The 17,110-nt window shown below is 30.9% G+C and overlaps 1 protein-coding gene across 6 annotated transcripts in view; it reads left to right on the plus strand.

The window, feature by feature from the left end:
* The first annotated feature begins 5,157 nt into the window (after positions 1 to 5,157).
* The window catches only part of LOC111398467 (MADS-box protein SOC1-like), a 54,568-nt gene continuing 42,615 nt past the window's right edge, over positions 5,158 to 17,110 (plus strand). For 2 of the 6 annotated variants that reach the window (XM_023025377.1, XM_023025379.1), the window contains exon 1: positions 5,162 to 5,763. In XM_023025377.1, the coding sequence (XP_022881145.1) occupies positions 5,582 to 5,763 (182 nt within the window). In that variant the 5' untranslated portion in view covers positions 5,162 to 5,581. Of the gene's footprint in view, positions 5,764 to 17,110 lie in introns of all 6 variants that reach the window. The other 4 variants (XM_023025378.1, XM_023025376.1, XM_023025380.1 and 1 more) reach the window with 4 other exon arrangements.

Here is a 17,110-nt window from a genome sequence, read left to right on the forward strand (position 1 = left end):
TCTCCACACTGTGTGGAGAGAGTTGAATCAAGTGCGAAGTAAAAATAAAAAAAAGGTGCGAAGAGAAAAAAATCTTTCCACACAGTGCGGAGAGAGTTGAACCATGTGCGGAGAATTGATAAACTCTTCGCACAGTGCGAAGGAAAAAAACCTCTTCGCACAGTGCGGAGAGATAACAAACCAACTCTCCGCACAGTACGAAGAGCAAAAAAATTCTCCGCACAGTGCGTAGAGAGTTGAATCATGTGCAGAGTAAAAAAAGTGCGGAGAGAAAAAAAAACCTCTTCGCATAGTGCGGAGAGATTTGAACCACGTGTGAAGAGTTGGCAAACTCTTTACACAGTGCGAAGTAAAAAAAAAAAACTCACCGCACAGTGCGGAAAGATGACAAATCAACGAAAAACACATTTAAAAATTATCAATTTCATAACTACTTTTTTTTTAATTCGCGGAAATACAATTATAAAAAAGGAAACAATATTGAATTACAACATTTAATACTTAAGAAATTCAATATTAAATAAATTTTATACATTTATTGCAAATTATAAATCCATATATACAGTTTACCGTATTTTCAGGAAACTTACCGTATATGCTGCCTACCACATTTGCACCTTACCATATATGTTGCTTATCGTATTTGCAAACAATTTATCGTATTTGCACCTTAACGTATATGATGCTTATCATATTTGCAAACAACTTACCATATTTTCACCTTAATGTATTTGCAGCTTACCGTATATATTGCCTACCGTATTTACAACTTACCATATATGCTGCCTACCGTATTTGCAGCTTACTGTATTTTATATACCGATTTTTGCACTTACAAATATCAAAAATGCAGAACCCGTATATTCACTTACCAAACCAAATTTCAAAAAAAAAAAATTCAGATTTTTATTTCTTAAACATAAGCATAAAATAAATATTAAATATATACGAAGTACAAAATATAAATACGTATGAATATGGTGCTCAATCATCAATTTTTCAATATTGAATTACACAAAATTTAGAAATATAATCTTCACATTCAACTCAATCATATCAACACTATCAAAAAATACAAGTAAAATAATTTGTATAATCTCGTATATTTCTTATTTTAATATGAAATATACAAATATATTTTTTATAGATGACACAATATTGTTATACAATTGTAAAAATAATTTACAATTATTTTTTTATATCATGAAAATATTTCTAGATATTGTTTCAAAAACTTTCCAAAAAACTAAAATTCATATACTAATAAAAATACGATAAATGTAAAATTTGTGTAACGCACATGACAGTCACTGTGTGAAGAGACGTTTTTTTTTATAACTTTGCACTGTATGGAGAGTTTGCCAACTCTCCGCACCGTGAGAATTATTATTATTTTTTTTTTTGCTTTTTTTACTCAACACTGTACGGAAAGTCCGCACTTTGTGAGGACAGTATCCGTATAGAATGCTATCTGTCCGCACTGTGCAGAAAGTTTTGCCATGGTGTTTGCATCTTTCCGCACTGTGCGGAAAGATTTTTTTTTTACTTCGCACTGTACGGAGAGTTTGTCAACTCTTCACACATGGCTTGTTATCTCTTCGCACTATGCGGAGAGTTTTTTTCTTTTTTTACTCCGCACATGGTTTGACATCTCTCTGCACTGTGCAGAGAGTTTTTTTTTTTTTTTAACTTTTGTGCGAAGAGTTTTTTTCTTTTTGCTTATGGCAATTTACATTTACTAAAGTTATTATTAATTTTTTTAATGCTAGTAACATGATGTATGGAAGAACATTTGTTTGACATAATTATTTTTTAATGCTAGTGGGATGATGTGTGGAAGAACATTTGTTTGACATAAAAAAATGAAAAATAAAAAATGACATCATGCATAGTAAAATTGGATTAATTTTATTATTGCACGAATAATAGACTCTCCTTCCCCTTTTTATTAAAAGTAGAAAATAATATTTTAAATAGTAATTTTTATGAAAATATGTGATTAAAATAAAAAGTAGGATAAATTTAAATTTACGTGTAAAATATTTTATTGTGTGAATATATAATTGAAAATGAGCATGTAAGTAAAAGAGTATGAAAATAATAATTGTTAAATAGGGATTAAATATGTTTGGTACATAAAATTAAACTATACAAAATACCATAAATGAATTTACTTTTATTTTGTGTTTTTAAATATAATATAATATTATTTAATCAATATTGTAGAATATACCGCACAATCACCATGAGCGTTCAACTCAAGAGAAGTTTCGAATCATGCTTTCGCTAAATATAAACTTTATTTGCCCCTATTTGGTTTGAATAAAAATCAGATTTTTAATAGATTTTGATAATAGTTGATGAAATGTATAATTAAATAATTGATAAAAATTGTGATCAAAAATAAATTTGAAAAAATGGAATTTAAAGAATTAGGGTCAAATGGGAGCTTAATATTGATCATCGCAAACTGCGAAGATTATAGAAATCAAAATACAATTAGTTCACTCCTTATCACCTAAACAATCTATAACAAGTGAAGCGAGTATGTGGAGTGCTTTATTTTCCTTAGGAATGAAACAATAAGAGCTACAGCCTTCCTATGATGGATCCAAAGGATCAAAAGATTTCTCGCCAAACTATTAAAAGTAATTTTTTTTTTATCTTATTGTTTAAATATATAAAATACTTCCATCAGATGATATCTATTAATATTTTAATATAATTCAGAAAATACTATTGTTTAAGAAAATTTTTATTAGTATTTTCTTATCCACAAGTGCTATATAGTAGTATATGTTCTTAGCTGACACAAATGAATATTTAAATATCACTTGTCAATTTTATTAACTCAATATATCAAGGATTAATACCTTCGACAAACGTTGGAACATTCTGATATGAAAAGTTGGAAAAAAAATTGGAAATGGTCCTCAACTTGTTTAATCTTATTTTTATATTTAGCTCTTATTTAAGCCCCATTATTTTTATCAAAATACATTATTGAACAGTGATTTGACTCATTTCAACCACGTATTCTTCATTAAAATAATATTATATGCAAATTCAAAAATTTCTTTATTTTTTTAATCACATATTTTTCATCAATACACTATTTAAAAATACATTTTTTGGTAAGAATGTGACTCAAACAAGGGCCAAGTGAAAATTAACTACTTTTGTTAGGTGAGCATGGACCCTACCTCCTTGACACCTATGGTGTAAGTATTATGCTCCTACTTGATGAGGGTTAAAATTAAATTTTTAATAGAATTTGATAAAATCTAATAAAATGTGTAGTTGAAAAATTATGAATCTTATGAAATATATATTTAAAAATAGTTGCTGAGTTTGATATATATGTTAAAATCTAGATTTTAATTTCTATCAAATATGAGTTATATATTATTTGAAATATCTTAGTCAATATTTTCGAAAAATGAAATAATTGTAACCACAAAATAAAATTGAAACAAGTATCTAAAAGCAAATTTATTTCCAACCCCACCTATTGAATTCTACTTTTTAAAGGACACAAGATTCCACATAAGTACAATGGTATAATTTCTTCCGTTTTGAAATTAAGTACATTGTTAGACTTTCTAATATTAATGCTTTATTTTTAGATGAATTTATGCCCCTGTTTGTGTCCCCCTTTTTCATTAAAATGCGATATTGAATAGTGATTTGTTTTCATTTCAACCACTCGTTCTTCAATAAAATAATATTACATTCAATTCCAAATTTTTTTCCTTATTTTTTAATCATACATTTTTCATCATAACACAATTACAAAATGCTTTTTTTTTTTCAAAAAAAATTGGGCTCAAACAACCCATAATGAAATTCATGTAGATCTAAATCAGTTGAAAATTCTAATAAAATCCAATTTAAAAAGGGAATTATTTTAAGTTTATACCTTGGTTTTCCAATTATCTTTTACAATGATATTTCAAAGTATTTTAATTTAATATAGTGGAAGAAGTGACAATATTTGAGAATTTAATACAAATATTTTTAATTTCCAATTTTGGTAAATTACATTGACTTACGAAGTGCATATCTTGAAGGTAAAATCACGCTCATCTTAATTATGAAAAATAAAATAATAACGAGGAAAGTAGATGTGGAAGTCACTTTTAGTGGATATCGCGAGATATGTTCACAACTTTTTGTTTCTAAATAAGTTATTTATTTTAAATTTTTTTTATAACATTCCCTTTATCTATTTAAAAGTATTTCGAATTTCTCCCTCTTCATTTTTGTACGAACTTCAAATCATATGAGCATTTCATTAAACAAGACAAAATTGAGCATTTCATTTATGTACCAACTTCGAACCATTTAAACATTCTCGTCAAGTTCAACAAAGTTAACAAGAATTATTATTCCATTAGACACTTTATTATATCTCATGATTTTTATCTACATTTGCATAGATGATCTCTAATAAAATGGTGCCATAGTCATTTTACATGACTGAATGATGACAAATTAATTTTTGATTGGTTTGAGTTAAAATTCAATTAGATCTCAAGTTAAAGTTGACAATTAATTTTAATTACATATTTTATAGGATTTACTATTTTTCAATTATATATACCATCAACTATTTACAAATACACTGAATATCTGATTTTAATCTACACAAAAAAAATGAGTTTATTATAAAAAGGGCTATCAAATAAATATAAGTACCAAGTTATTCTTTTTAAAAAACACTATAAAGTTACCATCTTGCAAAAATATTCAAAAGCAAATTTTACATTGCCAAAATATATAAAGAATAAGTAATAAGTAAACCTTCAACTACTATCTAATAAATATTGGTTTTTTAAAATGAAACTTTGATAGTCAGAATTCATTATAATGTCTACACCTATACTTGTATATAAAAATGAAAATTTCGTAGCTCTGTAGGTCTCGAAGGGACGAAGAATCCTATCTAAGTCCCGGTTTGAAATTAATTTTTTAACTATTTTTTTCTTCATACTCATTTTTAGTTATGCATTCCAAAAAAATTATTTTCATATTTATTTTTTATTTCTTAATTACAGATTCTCAAAAAAATTACTTCTTATGAAATTTTTTCTCAAAAATCAACTTCACACAATAATTAAAATGAAGAATTGTTCCAGTTAATTTCCACTTGTTGCTTGCAGTATTATTCTCCATTCCAATTTAGGTTGTCTATTTTAGTGCTCCTGGTGAGATTTCCATATCAAGAAAGAGATGAGGTTCTTATTCCTCTCTGCTCCTTCCTTAATCAAGCACACAAATAGAAAAAGGTCATCCATTTCTTTGCTCAATCTTCTTGGAAAATCACTTTAGGGTTTCTAATACCCACAAATTTTTCTTCCTTTTTCTTCCCTTATTTTCACAGATCTGAAAAACCCATCATAATTTCTGTCTGTTTTTTCAACATATCCCTTTCTATTTCTGGAAACCCTCTTAGGTGGACGCTTATCTTGATTTGGTTGCTCTTTTCCGACACTTGTATTGAACCCTTAACCTTTTTTTTTTTTTAACATTTCACTCAACCTTTATTGAAATTGTTGCATATATAAATAAATATATAGAAATGGTGAGAGGGAAAACTCAGATGAAAAGGATTGAAAATGCAACAAGCAGGCAAGTTACCTTTTCCAAGCGCAGAAGTGGACTATTCAAGAAGGCCTTTGAACTTTCTGTTCTCTGTGATGCAGAAGTTGCACTTATAATCTTCTCTCCCGGAGGAAAACTCTATGAATTCTCAAGTTCCAGGTATATACTATATTAATGCTTTTAATAAATAAATAAATAAATAAATAAATAAATATATATATATATACACACACGTTTAAACACTAAAATTGATTGTTTTTTATGCTGTATTTTTGTTATTTGGCTATGTAGTTTCGTACTTGTATATATACTTATTTTTACTATACATGAAATAGAATTTGTACATTGGATGCAAGTTGAGATTTTGGTGATTTGTATTTATCAAACAAGTACAATGACCAGGCTTTATTTCTGTGAAAAAGTGGTCATCTCAATCCTGCTTCTTGATCTATAATTATAGGTCCGAGAAATCTTACCTGCAGATCTTTATATGTTAATCTTTCCATTGATTTTACAGATTATGATTTCCTTTGTTTTTCCTTTTAAAACATACCATATCGAAAGAACCCCATGAAATTAGTTACATAATAAATAATTTATTTTTTTCATTAATTTTATGCTTAAATTAAAACCATTGATGCATCCAGTACAGGAAATTATAGTGCTGTATAATCTATTCAATGCTGTTTTGTTATTTTTTTAATAAAAGCAATTAAGTATTTAATTATAGTAATTCGGCAGGGATAGATAATTGTCCTTGTCGTTCTCAAGGCATGACATAATCTAATAGTGTAGTTTCGAGCGATTAGTGGAATATAAATACAACTTTTTAAAGTTTTCATAATTTTTTGGATATGATAAAAGCACTGTCTCGTCAAAGGTCCATTGATAAGCTGGCCAAGGTCACTAACCTTGAAGAAAATGAGGATCATGAAGAAAAATCACAGCTTGAACTTTCAATGTTCGTCTTAAAGCCCCACACCCAGTTTTAGTTGTTTACTACTACTATGAAAATAAGTGGCCCTTGTTTTCTGTTAAACGTTAGTTCCAACTATTTTTGGCCTAAGAATACTACTATTTATGGTACTATGACAAAGAAAGGTAAAGACCGTTGTGAAATTTTAGGGTCATGACGAAATGGGACCGGGAGGGGACTGGCTATTGAATTAAACAAGTGGCTATGTTTTGCTAAGTCATGTATAACTCCTACAGTTTGAGCAGAAGAGATACCAGTTAAATTCTATCTGTATGCACTTTGAAGCTTTTGGATAAATAAATCTCTACTGGGACAAAAAGATCATGTGATCCAATCCTAAAACATCATAACAAGCATAATCATGGTAAAAGTCTTTGTTATAAAGTTTCCCTCTATCTTATTTTAGTTGTTCAATCTTGGCTTTAAAAAGTGGAATTGTTCTTCACTTTTTTAGATAATATTACATGTTATATACACTCGATATGGACGAGTATTTACTTGGTCGTGTGATTCTATGTTTAAGTAATTATACTTTTCAGGAAGGTAACAACTTGAGTGAAATTTTAAATGAATGGGAGACTATGATGGATAAAGTAATCAGCAAGTTAAATTCATTTGTTTGTATTCTTGTAATTAAATTAGAGGAAAAGTACCAGATTCATAATCATGTGATGTGAAATGTGTGTGGCTTTAATAACTTTCTAAATAGCGTAATTAACTTAAGTTAATTGTACTTGAGAAAACTAAATTTGCCTCAATTGTTCTCAATTCACTCAATTACCTCTCTGTCTCAAATCTGCAACCTTTATATATTCAAACTTGATCTAGTAGAGTTAATTTTTTCTTGTGAAATGATGGAATTATACTCTTAATTCGAACCATAGATATACATGATGACAAGTAAAGCAGATTGCTGAAACAATTTATTCATGTTGAAAATTAGGGTTTCTTAGACAGAAAACAATAGGAAGACAATAGGATATCTGGAATGGGATAAACTCATTGAACTACAGCTCTAATAAACCTAAATTTGAACTTTCTGAGGAAGTAAACATGCTGTTGGGAAAATTAGTTCCCACCAAATGCAGTAGAAGCATAAAACACAAAATGAGACAAAAAAGAGAAAAATAACATTTAAACGTGATTCGACAAACCATCAACAATCACGAGTGAGGAGACTATCAGTTGAGAAAAACTACTCAAAATAATGCTTAACTCCCCTTCACAAATATCCCTATACAAAACTAGATCAAACAAAGTAAGACAAAAACAAACTGATAACTTTTCCTCAATTTATCTATCTCTCGATTCTCAAGAATTTAGCTGCACCAGTTTTATTCTCTCTGCTGCCTCCGAGTACTCTATGTAGTTTTCAACAATTCTTGCTTGTATATATATCTTGGCCTTGAAGTTTTTTGGTAAGTTTTTCCCCAACCCTAATTTTTCTTCTAATTTTTTCCTCTTTTACTGCAGCTTCAACACAATCTTTTGCTTTGTGACCTTTTCAATTACATAGTTAAGGTCTTAAGGAAATTGCAGCTTTAGTTCTTCAATTTAATTTAGTTATATTAAGTCAATTTCACAATCTCCACCTTGAATTAAAATATTAAATCCACGATCACTTCTTAGCATCTAACTTCATACCCCTTTATTGGTAGGTGCCATTATAGCCCATTCAATTTCAGTATACATGAACAATATTCAAAAATTCATCAAACCTCACTCCATGCTTTGATATTTTCGAACTTACGATCTTCATCCTTTTTATCACTACTCAGAGAACACCTCTTGGCAACTTAGATCGTAGAAGACTATTCTCGGTCCACATGAAACTTTCTTCCCTATGAGCCTATACATAAATTACCAATCTTTTCCCCTTTCATTATCTCTAAAGATTCTTTTTTTCACCAGCATTACACTAGCTCCATCAAATATTTTCACCTAACCGAACCCTTAATTTCAAGTTTTTGAGTATCAACTAAAAAATATTACGCTCTTGCATGACTTTTTGCCTTGCAGATCAACCCTTGTGTAGGCACATATGATAAAAATATCCAGAATTCAAACACCATTAGCTAGTTGGACTTTCATAATAAACAATATTTAAAATATCTCCTTCAATCACCTTCAACCAAATTTGCATTCTTTGAAATTTCTTTAGACTCTTGATCTCTCTTCACTTCAAGTTCAAGGTCCCTTTTCAATTCCTCACAATTTCTTCAAATATGTCCCTTCTTGTGACAATAATAACATTCATATCTGTCCTAATACGATATAAGAATGGTCATCCATCTGACCATAATTCCTTGTAGCAATTTACTTCTACCACGCCTACTCGCAAAAGTTGCCAAAAGAACTTTGATCACCATTCACAATATGACTTCTTAATGTTGGCTATTTCTAACAAGACAGTCAATTCACTGTTAAAGTAAAATTTTTGACTAATAACATGGTCATCAATGTTTCATACGACTTGGGTAAGGAAGTCAATAAAATTATATCCTCATCTTCATCCTCAATCTTGATATCAACATTAAGTAGCTCAGTCATGAACTTATTAAATTTATTATGATAATTTCTAACGTCGGTATCCTCATCCATCTTTAACTCGTACAATTGCATCTTCAAATGTAGCCTATTTTTCTAGAAACTGGGGTTTCTATTCAACTGTGATGCAATAAAAAAGAAGAAGAGTTCATGGAAAAGTGGGATTGAGGCCAAAATTTTTTTGGATTGTTCATTTTCGGAGATTTGTATTTATTTTGAGTGGATCTGTCCTAATGAGCAAAATTCATGGGCTTTGCCCATGATATATGGTTCGTTTTGACAAAATTCATCGTTAGGGCTCCAAAAATGCATTTTTTACTTTTCTAGATAATTTTCTTAATTTTAATTGGATTAGGATTTTATTCCATTTATAGTTGTTATATTTCATTCTTATCATTATATAAGAGTTTAGTTATTTTTCAAAGGATACCGCTATTTACATCCATAGTTTTTATATATACATTCACTTTTGAAAAGATAATTATATTATGCCCTTGTTTGAGCCCCATTCTTTGGAAAAAAAAAAGTATTTTTAGATAATATTTTGATATCATTTCAATCCCATTTTTCAATAAAATAATATTACACTCAAAATCAAAACTTTTCCTTATTTTTCAGTCACACATTTCCTATCAATACACTATTCAAAAATACATTTTTCCCCAAAATGGGCTCAAATAAGGTCTATATTTCTTATCTTATGTAAATTTACCTAAATAGACATATATAGATTTAAAATAAAAAATATTTTTCTAAATTCATCCACTAATGTTTATTTTCATAAATTCTTTTAGACCTTTTTATATTCTTTTAGAGATTGTGTTTAACTAAAATTCTAATAATCATATATAAAATATCATCTTTAATTAAAATCATAAAACCCTAATCATAAAATATTATCTTTAATGGAAACCTAAAAATCAACACATTATTTGAGTTATAAATCGTTCATGTTATGAAAATTGAAATCTTATTTTTTATGCTTTTTTTAAGTATTGATTTGATGGAAGAAAATATATGAGAAATTTCAAAATATGTTTTACTACCGGTCCAAATATTCTTATAATATAAAAGGAAACAAACTTATAATTACCAACCAAAACACAAACAGCCAAAATTATGAGCTTATAAGCAAAAAAAATTAATTAATATATGATTCGAGGATGGATTTATTTGGTTGCGCAGTCTCCTCTTGGGAGAATCTTATAAATTTAAGAGAAGAGATTATTAACCTTTATAACTAAATATTAAAGCCACTACAAAAAAAATGGCTTTAGACATGGATTTTTTCGTTTTTGAAACCACGATATCTGTTGCTATTACTCTTTACTAACGGAATATTAGCAACCACAAATTTGTTGTTAAATTTGGGGATCGCTGATAGTTACCAGCAGATCGTGCCGTAGGTAAGAGTAAACCTTTTATCAACGAATTTTTCATTGGTAAAGTGTGAATCTTTTATCAACAAAATTTTCGTTGATAAAAATCTTAACCAATACCAACTAACTTTCCATTGGTAAATGTCTACTATTATAATTGGTAAAACTCAATGTTGCAAATAGCCGCATAGGTGTGAGGCATAGTGGAAAAAAAATATTTATTTATTTAATAATTAGTCTTCTTTTTTTCTTTTTTAAACTTTTAGCCCACTGAATTGAAAGACCAAAATATTTTTTAGCCACTTATTGGATCACAAATTTATAGAGGACAACTTCAAAGATTTTGTTGTGAATTTTCGATGTGGGATAAGTGAATTACTTTTACCAACGGGTAATCCGCAATTCGTTGGTTATATTGAATACGTCACCTACAGAATATTCGTAGGTAAAATATCCAAATGTTAAACGGTTACATGAGGCATGGAATATTCGTTGGTAAAGAGATATCATCGTTACCAATGAAAAATTCGTTACTGATCATCATAGTTGAAAGTGAATTACTTTTACCAATAGATAATCCGTTTTTAATTACCAACGGATGCAATCCTTTGATAATATTCGGTACATCACCTAAGGAATATCCGTAGGTGAAAGGTTTAATTATTAAACGTTTACATGAGATACGAAATATCCGTTGGTAAAAAGATATCATCATTATCAATGAAAAATTCGTTAATGATTATCGTAGTTGAAAGTGAATTACTTTTACCAACGGATAATCTGTTTCTAATTACCAACGGATGCAATCCGTTGGTAATTTTCCGTGGGTGAAAAGTTGTTTTTAAGTAGTGAGCGTCAACATTGCATCTGTTGGTAATTTTTCGTGGGTGAAAAGTAGTTTTTAGTAGTGAGCATAGACATGACAATATAAAAAGTAAGAATTAAATTAAATATTGATAGTGATCGGATGAATATAGCGATTTTCAAAATTGTATTAGAAATGTATTTATTGTAGGATGAATATATAAAATTTGAATGTATATATAATGTTTAAATGAATGAATTTAATGAGGACAATATTGAAATTTAACGTGGATGAAAATAGTTATTTTTTCAATTTTTAATATTTTAATAGAGATGTATATAGAGTGTGATGCAAATATAAAAACTGTGAATGTAAATAATGATACTCTTTTTCAGATTGTATTTACTGCTTTAAGTATGAGTTGTAAGCTTTATAATAATTAAATAAATTTAAATTAAATAAAGAGTCTTTAGAAGTTTCTCAAAATTCTTCTCTCTTCCTTGGTTTTTGATATTCTAAATCAAAAGGTTAGGATTTATCGTGAGATTTTGTTCTTTCCTATAAACTTCTACAACGTCAAATTAGGACTTTTAAAGACTTTAAAAGATTTAAAAAGTTTAGAGGTATTCAATATAGATTTTTTAAGGCTCTCTAAAAGTACAAGTATATTTAATAGAGGCTTTTATAGGTTTTTTTGAAAGTCTGTAAAAATTGTGGTGTATTCAAATAAATTTTTAGAAATTTATATAAGTCGTATAGTATTTAGTATATCAATAACTTTTAAAGACTTTTATAAAGTTCTTTAGCTTGTTAACTTTTAAGCACAAACTACCCAAAGAAAAAAAAAAAGTATGTCTCATTCACCCCTGTTATTCTTGGAGATTTTCAAAAAAGGATTTTTTTATTTTTCTCCTTTTAATATTTCTCTTTTCTCTTCCCCTTTTACGAACTTTAGAGTTATAATTAAAAGATATTATTTTTCTTCTACCAATTATATTTGTTCTCTTTTTTCTTCTCTCTCTTTTTTATTTTTTCTCCCCATTGAATTTGTTTCATTGTGATCGTATTCAGACCATTGAAATGTAATAAAATGTACATTTGGAGGATGAATTAGCAAGGTAAATCAATCATGAAGATCTTGGACATTATTATTTTTCAAGAAAGAAATTCTTAGAACTCATTAATATCAAACATACTATTTAATTTGACATTGACATTAAAGACTATAAAATTGATATCACTACTTACATTTATGAGTAAAGCTATTCATCATGTTAAGCAGCAATTTAGGTGACAATTATATGATAGTAAATGATAGATTCATTTAATTGCAAAGTCACATGACTGATTCAGTGGAACCTAAAAGGTGCAACCACTTAGACTGATGCTCTAACACTACTGATCCTAAGTAACATTATTCTATATTTAGATTCAAAAATGTTCTTACTGCTCCAACCTGCGACTGAATTGTGTACGCTAATTTTTAAGTAACTTGTTGTTTTTAATGGCATCCTATGATAGACACATTTAAAATTCATGAAATTTTCAATATATGATCTATGCAGATCAAATCTGTAGAATTTCATAATTTTTCATTATTTATTTCAAGAGGAAAATGAAACCATAGTTGAAATAAATGAAACTTCGAAATTGGACGTTTATGTATGTTGGTTTTCGCGCTATGAAGTTGGATGTTTAGAAGAATTTTCTGTAAGTTTTCAACTATATATGCATGTTTAATTTGGAGGAAGATGAGTTATTAACATTCAAAGTTAAGAAGATGAGGGAGAGAAAAGGGTTCGTTTCAATTTTTCTGTGTCCAGTTCAAGTTCAAAATCCCATTATTTATTTACTTATTTGGGATACAGATGGTAGACATAAAAATTGATTAATTTCAATTGTGTCTTGGCTTTACATTTCAGTTTAAATACAAAATTAAAATACTTAATTTTTTAGTTTAATTTATATTTAAATGATTTAATACTGAAATTTTAACAAATGTACACTATTGTATTGCATCCCTCTATTATGATAAACATGCGATAAGTGAACTTACTTCGTTGATAAACATGCAAAGTGTTTTGCTAGACATTGTTTCACGGGGTGTCTTTCTTCTTGGCACAGAAAAGGGACACCGTGCGGCAGTAATTTGCTCCGCTAGATTACCTTTCGCCTTTTCTCGGTCGCGTCGGGGCGAAAAAAATTTGATTGCAATTTTCTAGAAAGCTTACAATAGAAAATTTGAATGCATTGAAAGCAAATTGAAACTGATTGTTGAAAATCGAACATTACAATTGACGAAAGCAGAAAATTACAATTGTTGGTGCAGGGGGCGGACACTAGTGAGTTTGAAAGATTTTTAAATGACTAATACCCCCTATAATAGCATTCGAAAGAAAAACCTAAGTGACAGGAGTAGACGTTTAAAAGATGAGGAATGATACTAAACGTTTACCAATATCAAAGCTATTTTACAACTGAAATAACTATTACAATGAAAATAAAATTACAACTCAAACTTGAAGTAATATTTATAATGTGCGGTAGAAGTTGGGCAAACTGCGGCTGCAATAGTATCAAGGGGTTAAGTAAAGCTGCGGTCCTCGATATTCTTCCCCATTTGTTTTGGGGGATGTTCTCGGTGCCATCAATACATGATATGCTTCAATTAATGGTTTGAAGGCTATGGGATCTTTTTCTCTTTCCCAAGTATTCTTCTTGCTGCTACATCCAATCCATTTTACCAAGTACTCCTGATAATCTTTTTTAGAAGCTCGAGTGATTCGATGGTCAAGAATAGCTTCAGCAACTTTCTTTTCAACTTTCTTCAGTTCAAACACAGGTCGCTTTGGCTCATTTCTAGATGCATCCTCCTTATCCGCAAAATATGACTTAAACACACTATCATGAAGGACCTTGTGGATTTTACACCATGAAGAGAGTTCAACTCTGTATGCAATTCTTCCAATCATTTTCTCGATGGGTAACGGTCCAATGTATTTTGACGTCAATCTTGAATCCTTCCCTCTTGTTAGTTTGTAAACATTTATGTCGGGAAGCTTAACCATTACCAAATCTCCAACATTGAATTCAATGAAACGGTGCTTTAGATCTGCAGCCTTTTTGTACCCTTTTTGAGCTTTCTCAAGATAACTCCGAGCAATTCCAATATTTCATTTTCACTCTTGAGAAAAGTTATTTGTTTGAGGGGACTTGGTACTTTGTTCGATATCCACTTATGAGAAAATAGCGGTTGCTAGCCAGTAACAATCTCAAAAGGACTCTTATTGGTGGAAGAGCTCTTTTGGGCATTGAAGCAAATCTGAGCCGCATCCAAAAGTTTTACCCAGTTTTTCTGCGAAGTAGAGATAAAGTGCCGAAAATATTCTTCTAGCATAGAATTGAAGCGCTTCGTCTGTCCGTCAGATTGTGGGTGAAAACTAGAACTCATGGTCAAAGTTGAACCAAGAAGTTTGAACAACTCAGTCCAAAATATGCCAGTGAAACGAGGTTCTCGATCACTGACGATGTCCTTAAACAGTCCCCAGTATTTGACAATATGTTTGAAGAAGAGTTGAGCTGTCTCTTTCGCGGATACATACTTTAGGCGCTGCAATGAAAGATGCATATTTTGATAGACGGTCCACCTCGACGATGATAGTGCCAAAATCCTCAACTTTTGGCAACCCAATAATGTAGTCCATCGATACACTTTCGAATGCCCGGGTTGGGACGAAAAGGGGCTCTAGCAAGCCCGCATTTTTCTGATGATCTGCCTTATCTTGCTGATAAATAAGACAAGTTTTTACATAGGTTGCAATGTCGTCCCGCATTTGAGGCCAATAGTATGCACGTTGTAGCAGTGCACAAGTGTGTTCTTCTCTGGGATGCCTTGCCCAAATCGTGTCATCGCATTCTGTAATTAGTGATTTCCTCAAATCTCCGTCCTTAGGAACATATAGGCGGTCTCCCTTTGTTTTCACTAGTTCCCCATCGAGCCAGAATTGTCGAGTTTTACCCAACTTGATGAGGTCGACCAAATATTGAGTAGCCGACTTCTTCTCCATAAGTGCCCGAATTTGGTTTCTAGTGTTCGTGGAGACGACGCTCCCTGAAAGAGCAGCTACGGAGCAAATGGCAGACAAATTAGCCCATCGACTAAGAGCATTAGCAGCATGATTACTAGATCCGGGACGATACTCTAACATAAAATTGAACTCTGAAAAAAATTCCTGCTAACGAGCCTGCTTGCTCGATAGTTTTGGTTGGGACATGAAGTGACTAACTGTAGTGTTATCTGTCTTCACAATAAATGGAGACCCAAGCAAATAGTGATGCCATCCTTTGAGACAATGGACTACTGCCAATAATCCCATTTCATGTGCTAAGTAACGACGTTCTGTTTGATTTAACTTCCGGCTCTCATATGCTACCAGATGTCCTTCTTATATGAGGACTTCACCAAGTGCAAAATCTGAAGCATCTGTATGAACTTCAAATGGTTTAGTCATATCTGGTAAGGCTAAAACCAGGTTCGTCCACATGGACTTCTTCAACTTTTCAAAAGCAGTTTGGCATTGGGATGACCAATTCCAATCCTTATCCTTCTTTGTCGATTCGGTAAGTGGCAGTGCAATTTCTAAGTAGCCTTTCACAAATCTTCAATAGTAGTAATTGCATAACCCAAGAAATAAACGTACATCATGTACGGTTTTCGGTGGTTGTCAATCTTTGATGGCTGTAACCTTCTTTGAATCTATGCAGATTTTACCTTATTCAATGATGTGACCCAAGAAACTGATAAATGTCTGAGCAAATGAGCATTTAGATGGCTTGGCATAGAATTCATTCTTCCATAGCCGATTAAAAACTTGCCTCATATGTTAGACATGTTCCTCCAATGTCTCACTGTAAATTGCTATGTCGTCCAAGTGCACCACTACAAAATCATCTAAGAACTCGTGAAGTACCCGATTCATCATAGTACAAAATGTTGCTGGAGCATTTGTCAAACCAAAAGGCATCACTTTAAATTCAAAAACTCCATATTCGGTTACCACTGTAGTCTTTGCTTCATCTCCCTCGTTGATCCGAACTTGCCAGTATCCGGACCTAAAATCAATTTTTGTGTAATACTTCACCCGACTCAGTCGATCGAAACAATCCGCAACCAGTGGGATAGGATAGCTATTTTTTACAGTAATCTTTTTCAAGGCTCGATAGTCACAGCACATTCGAAGAGAACCATCGGCCTTTTTCTGAAACAATACAGGAGCTCCATATGGCGATTTCACAGGCACAATGATCCCACTCTCCAATATTTCTCCCAATTGCTTCCTAAGCTCTTCAAGCTCAAGCTGAGACATACGGTATGGTGCCCTAGCAGGAGGTTTGACGCCTGGATTAAGTTCAATCTCATGATCAATTGTCCTTCTTGGTGGTAATTTCTTTGGTAATTCGTCCGGCTTCTGAATAAGCCTTTTAACGTGTTTTGGAATAGGACCATTCGCCTCTTTGATCTCCTCTAATCGAAGAGTGCACAAAAAAGAATGTTCATTTCTCTTAAAACCCTTACTAAATTGCATGGCTGAGATACTCTTCTTGCCCATCCTCCCAACCTGTATAGGGATGACACACAGCTTATTACCCATCATCATTAACGAATCAAAATATGGCAACACTACTGTCTTAGTATCCCAAAGAAATTTCAATCCCAGAATTAGCTTGAAATCATCCATCTGAATTGCAGATAAATTTTTTCTTCCCTCGAAAGGACCTGCTTTAATCAACGCCGATTTC

This window comes from Olea europaea, chromosome 8, assembly GCF_002742605.1.
Source record: "Olea europaea var. sylvestris chromosome 8, O_europaea_v1, whole genome shotgun sequence".
Classification (NCBI taxonomy): Eukaryota; Viridiplantae; Streptophyta; class Magnoliopsida; order Lamiales; family Oleaceae; genus Olea; species Olea europaea.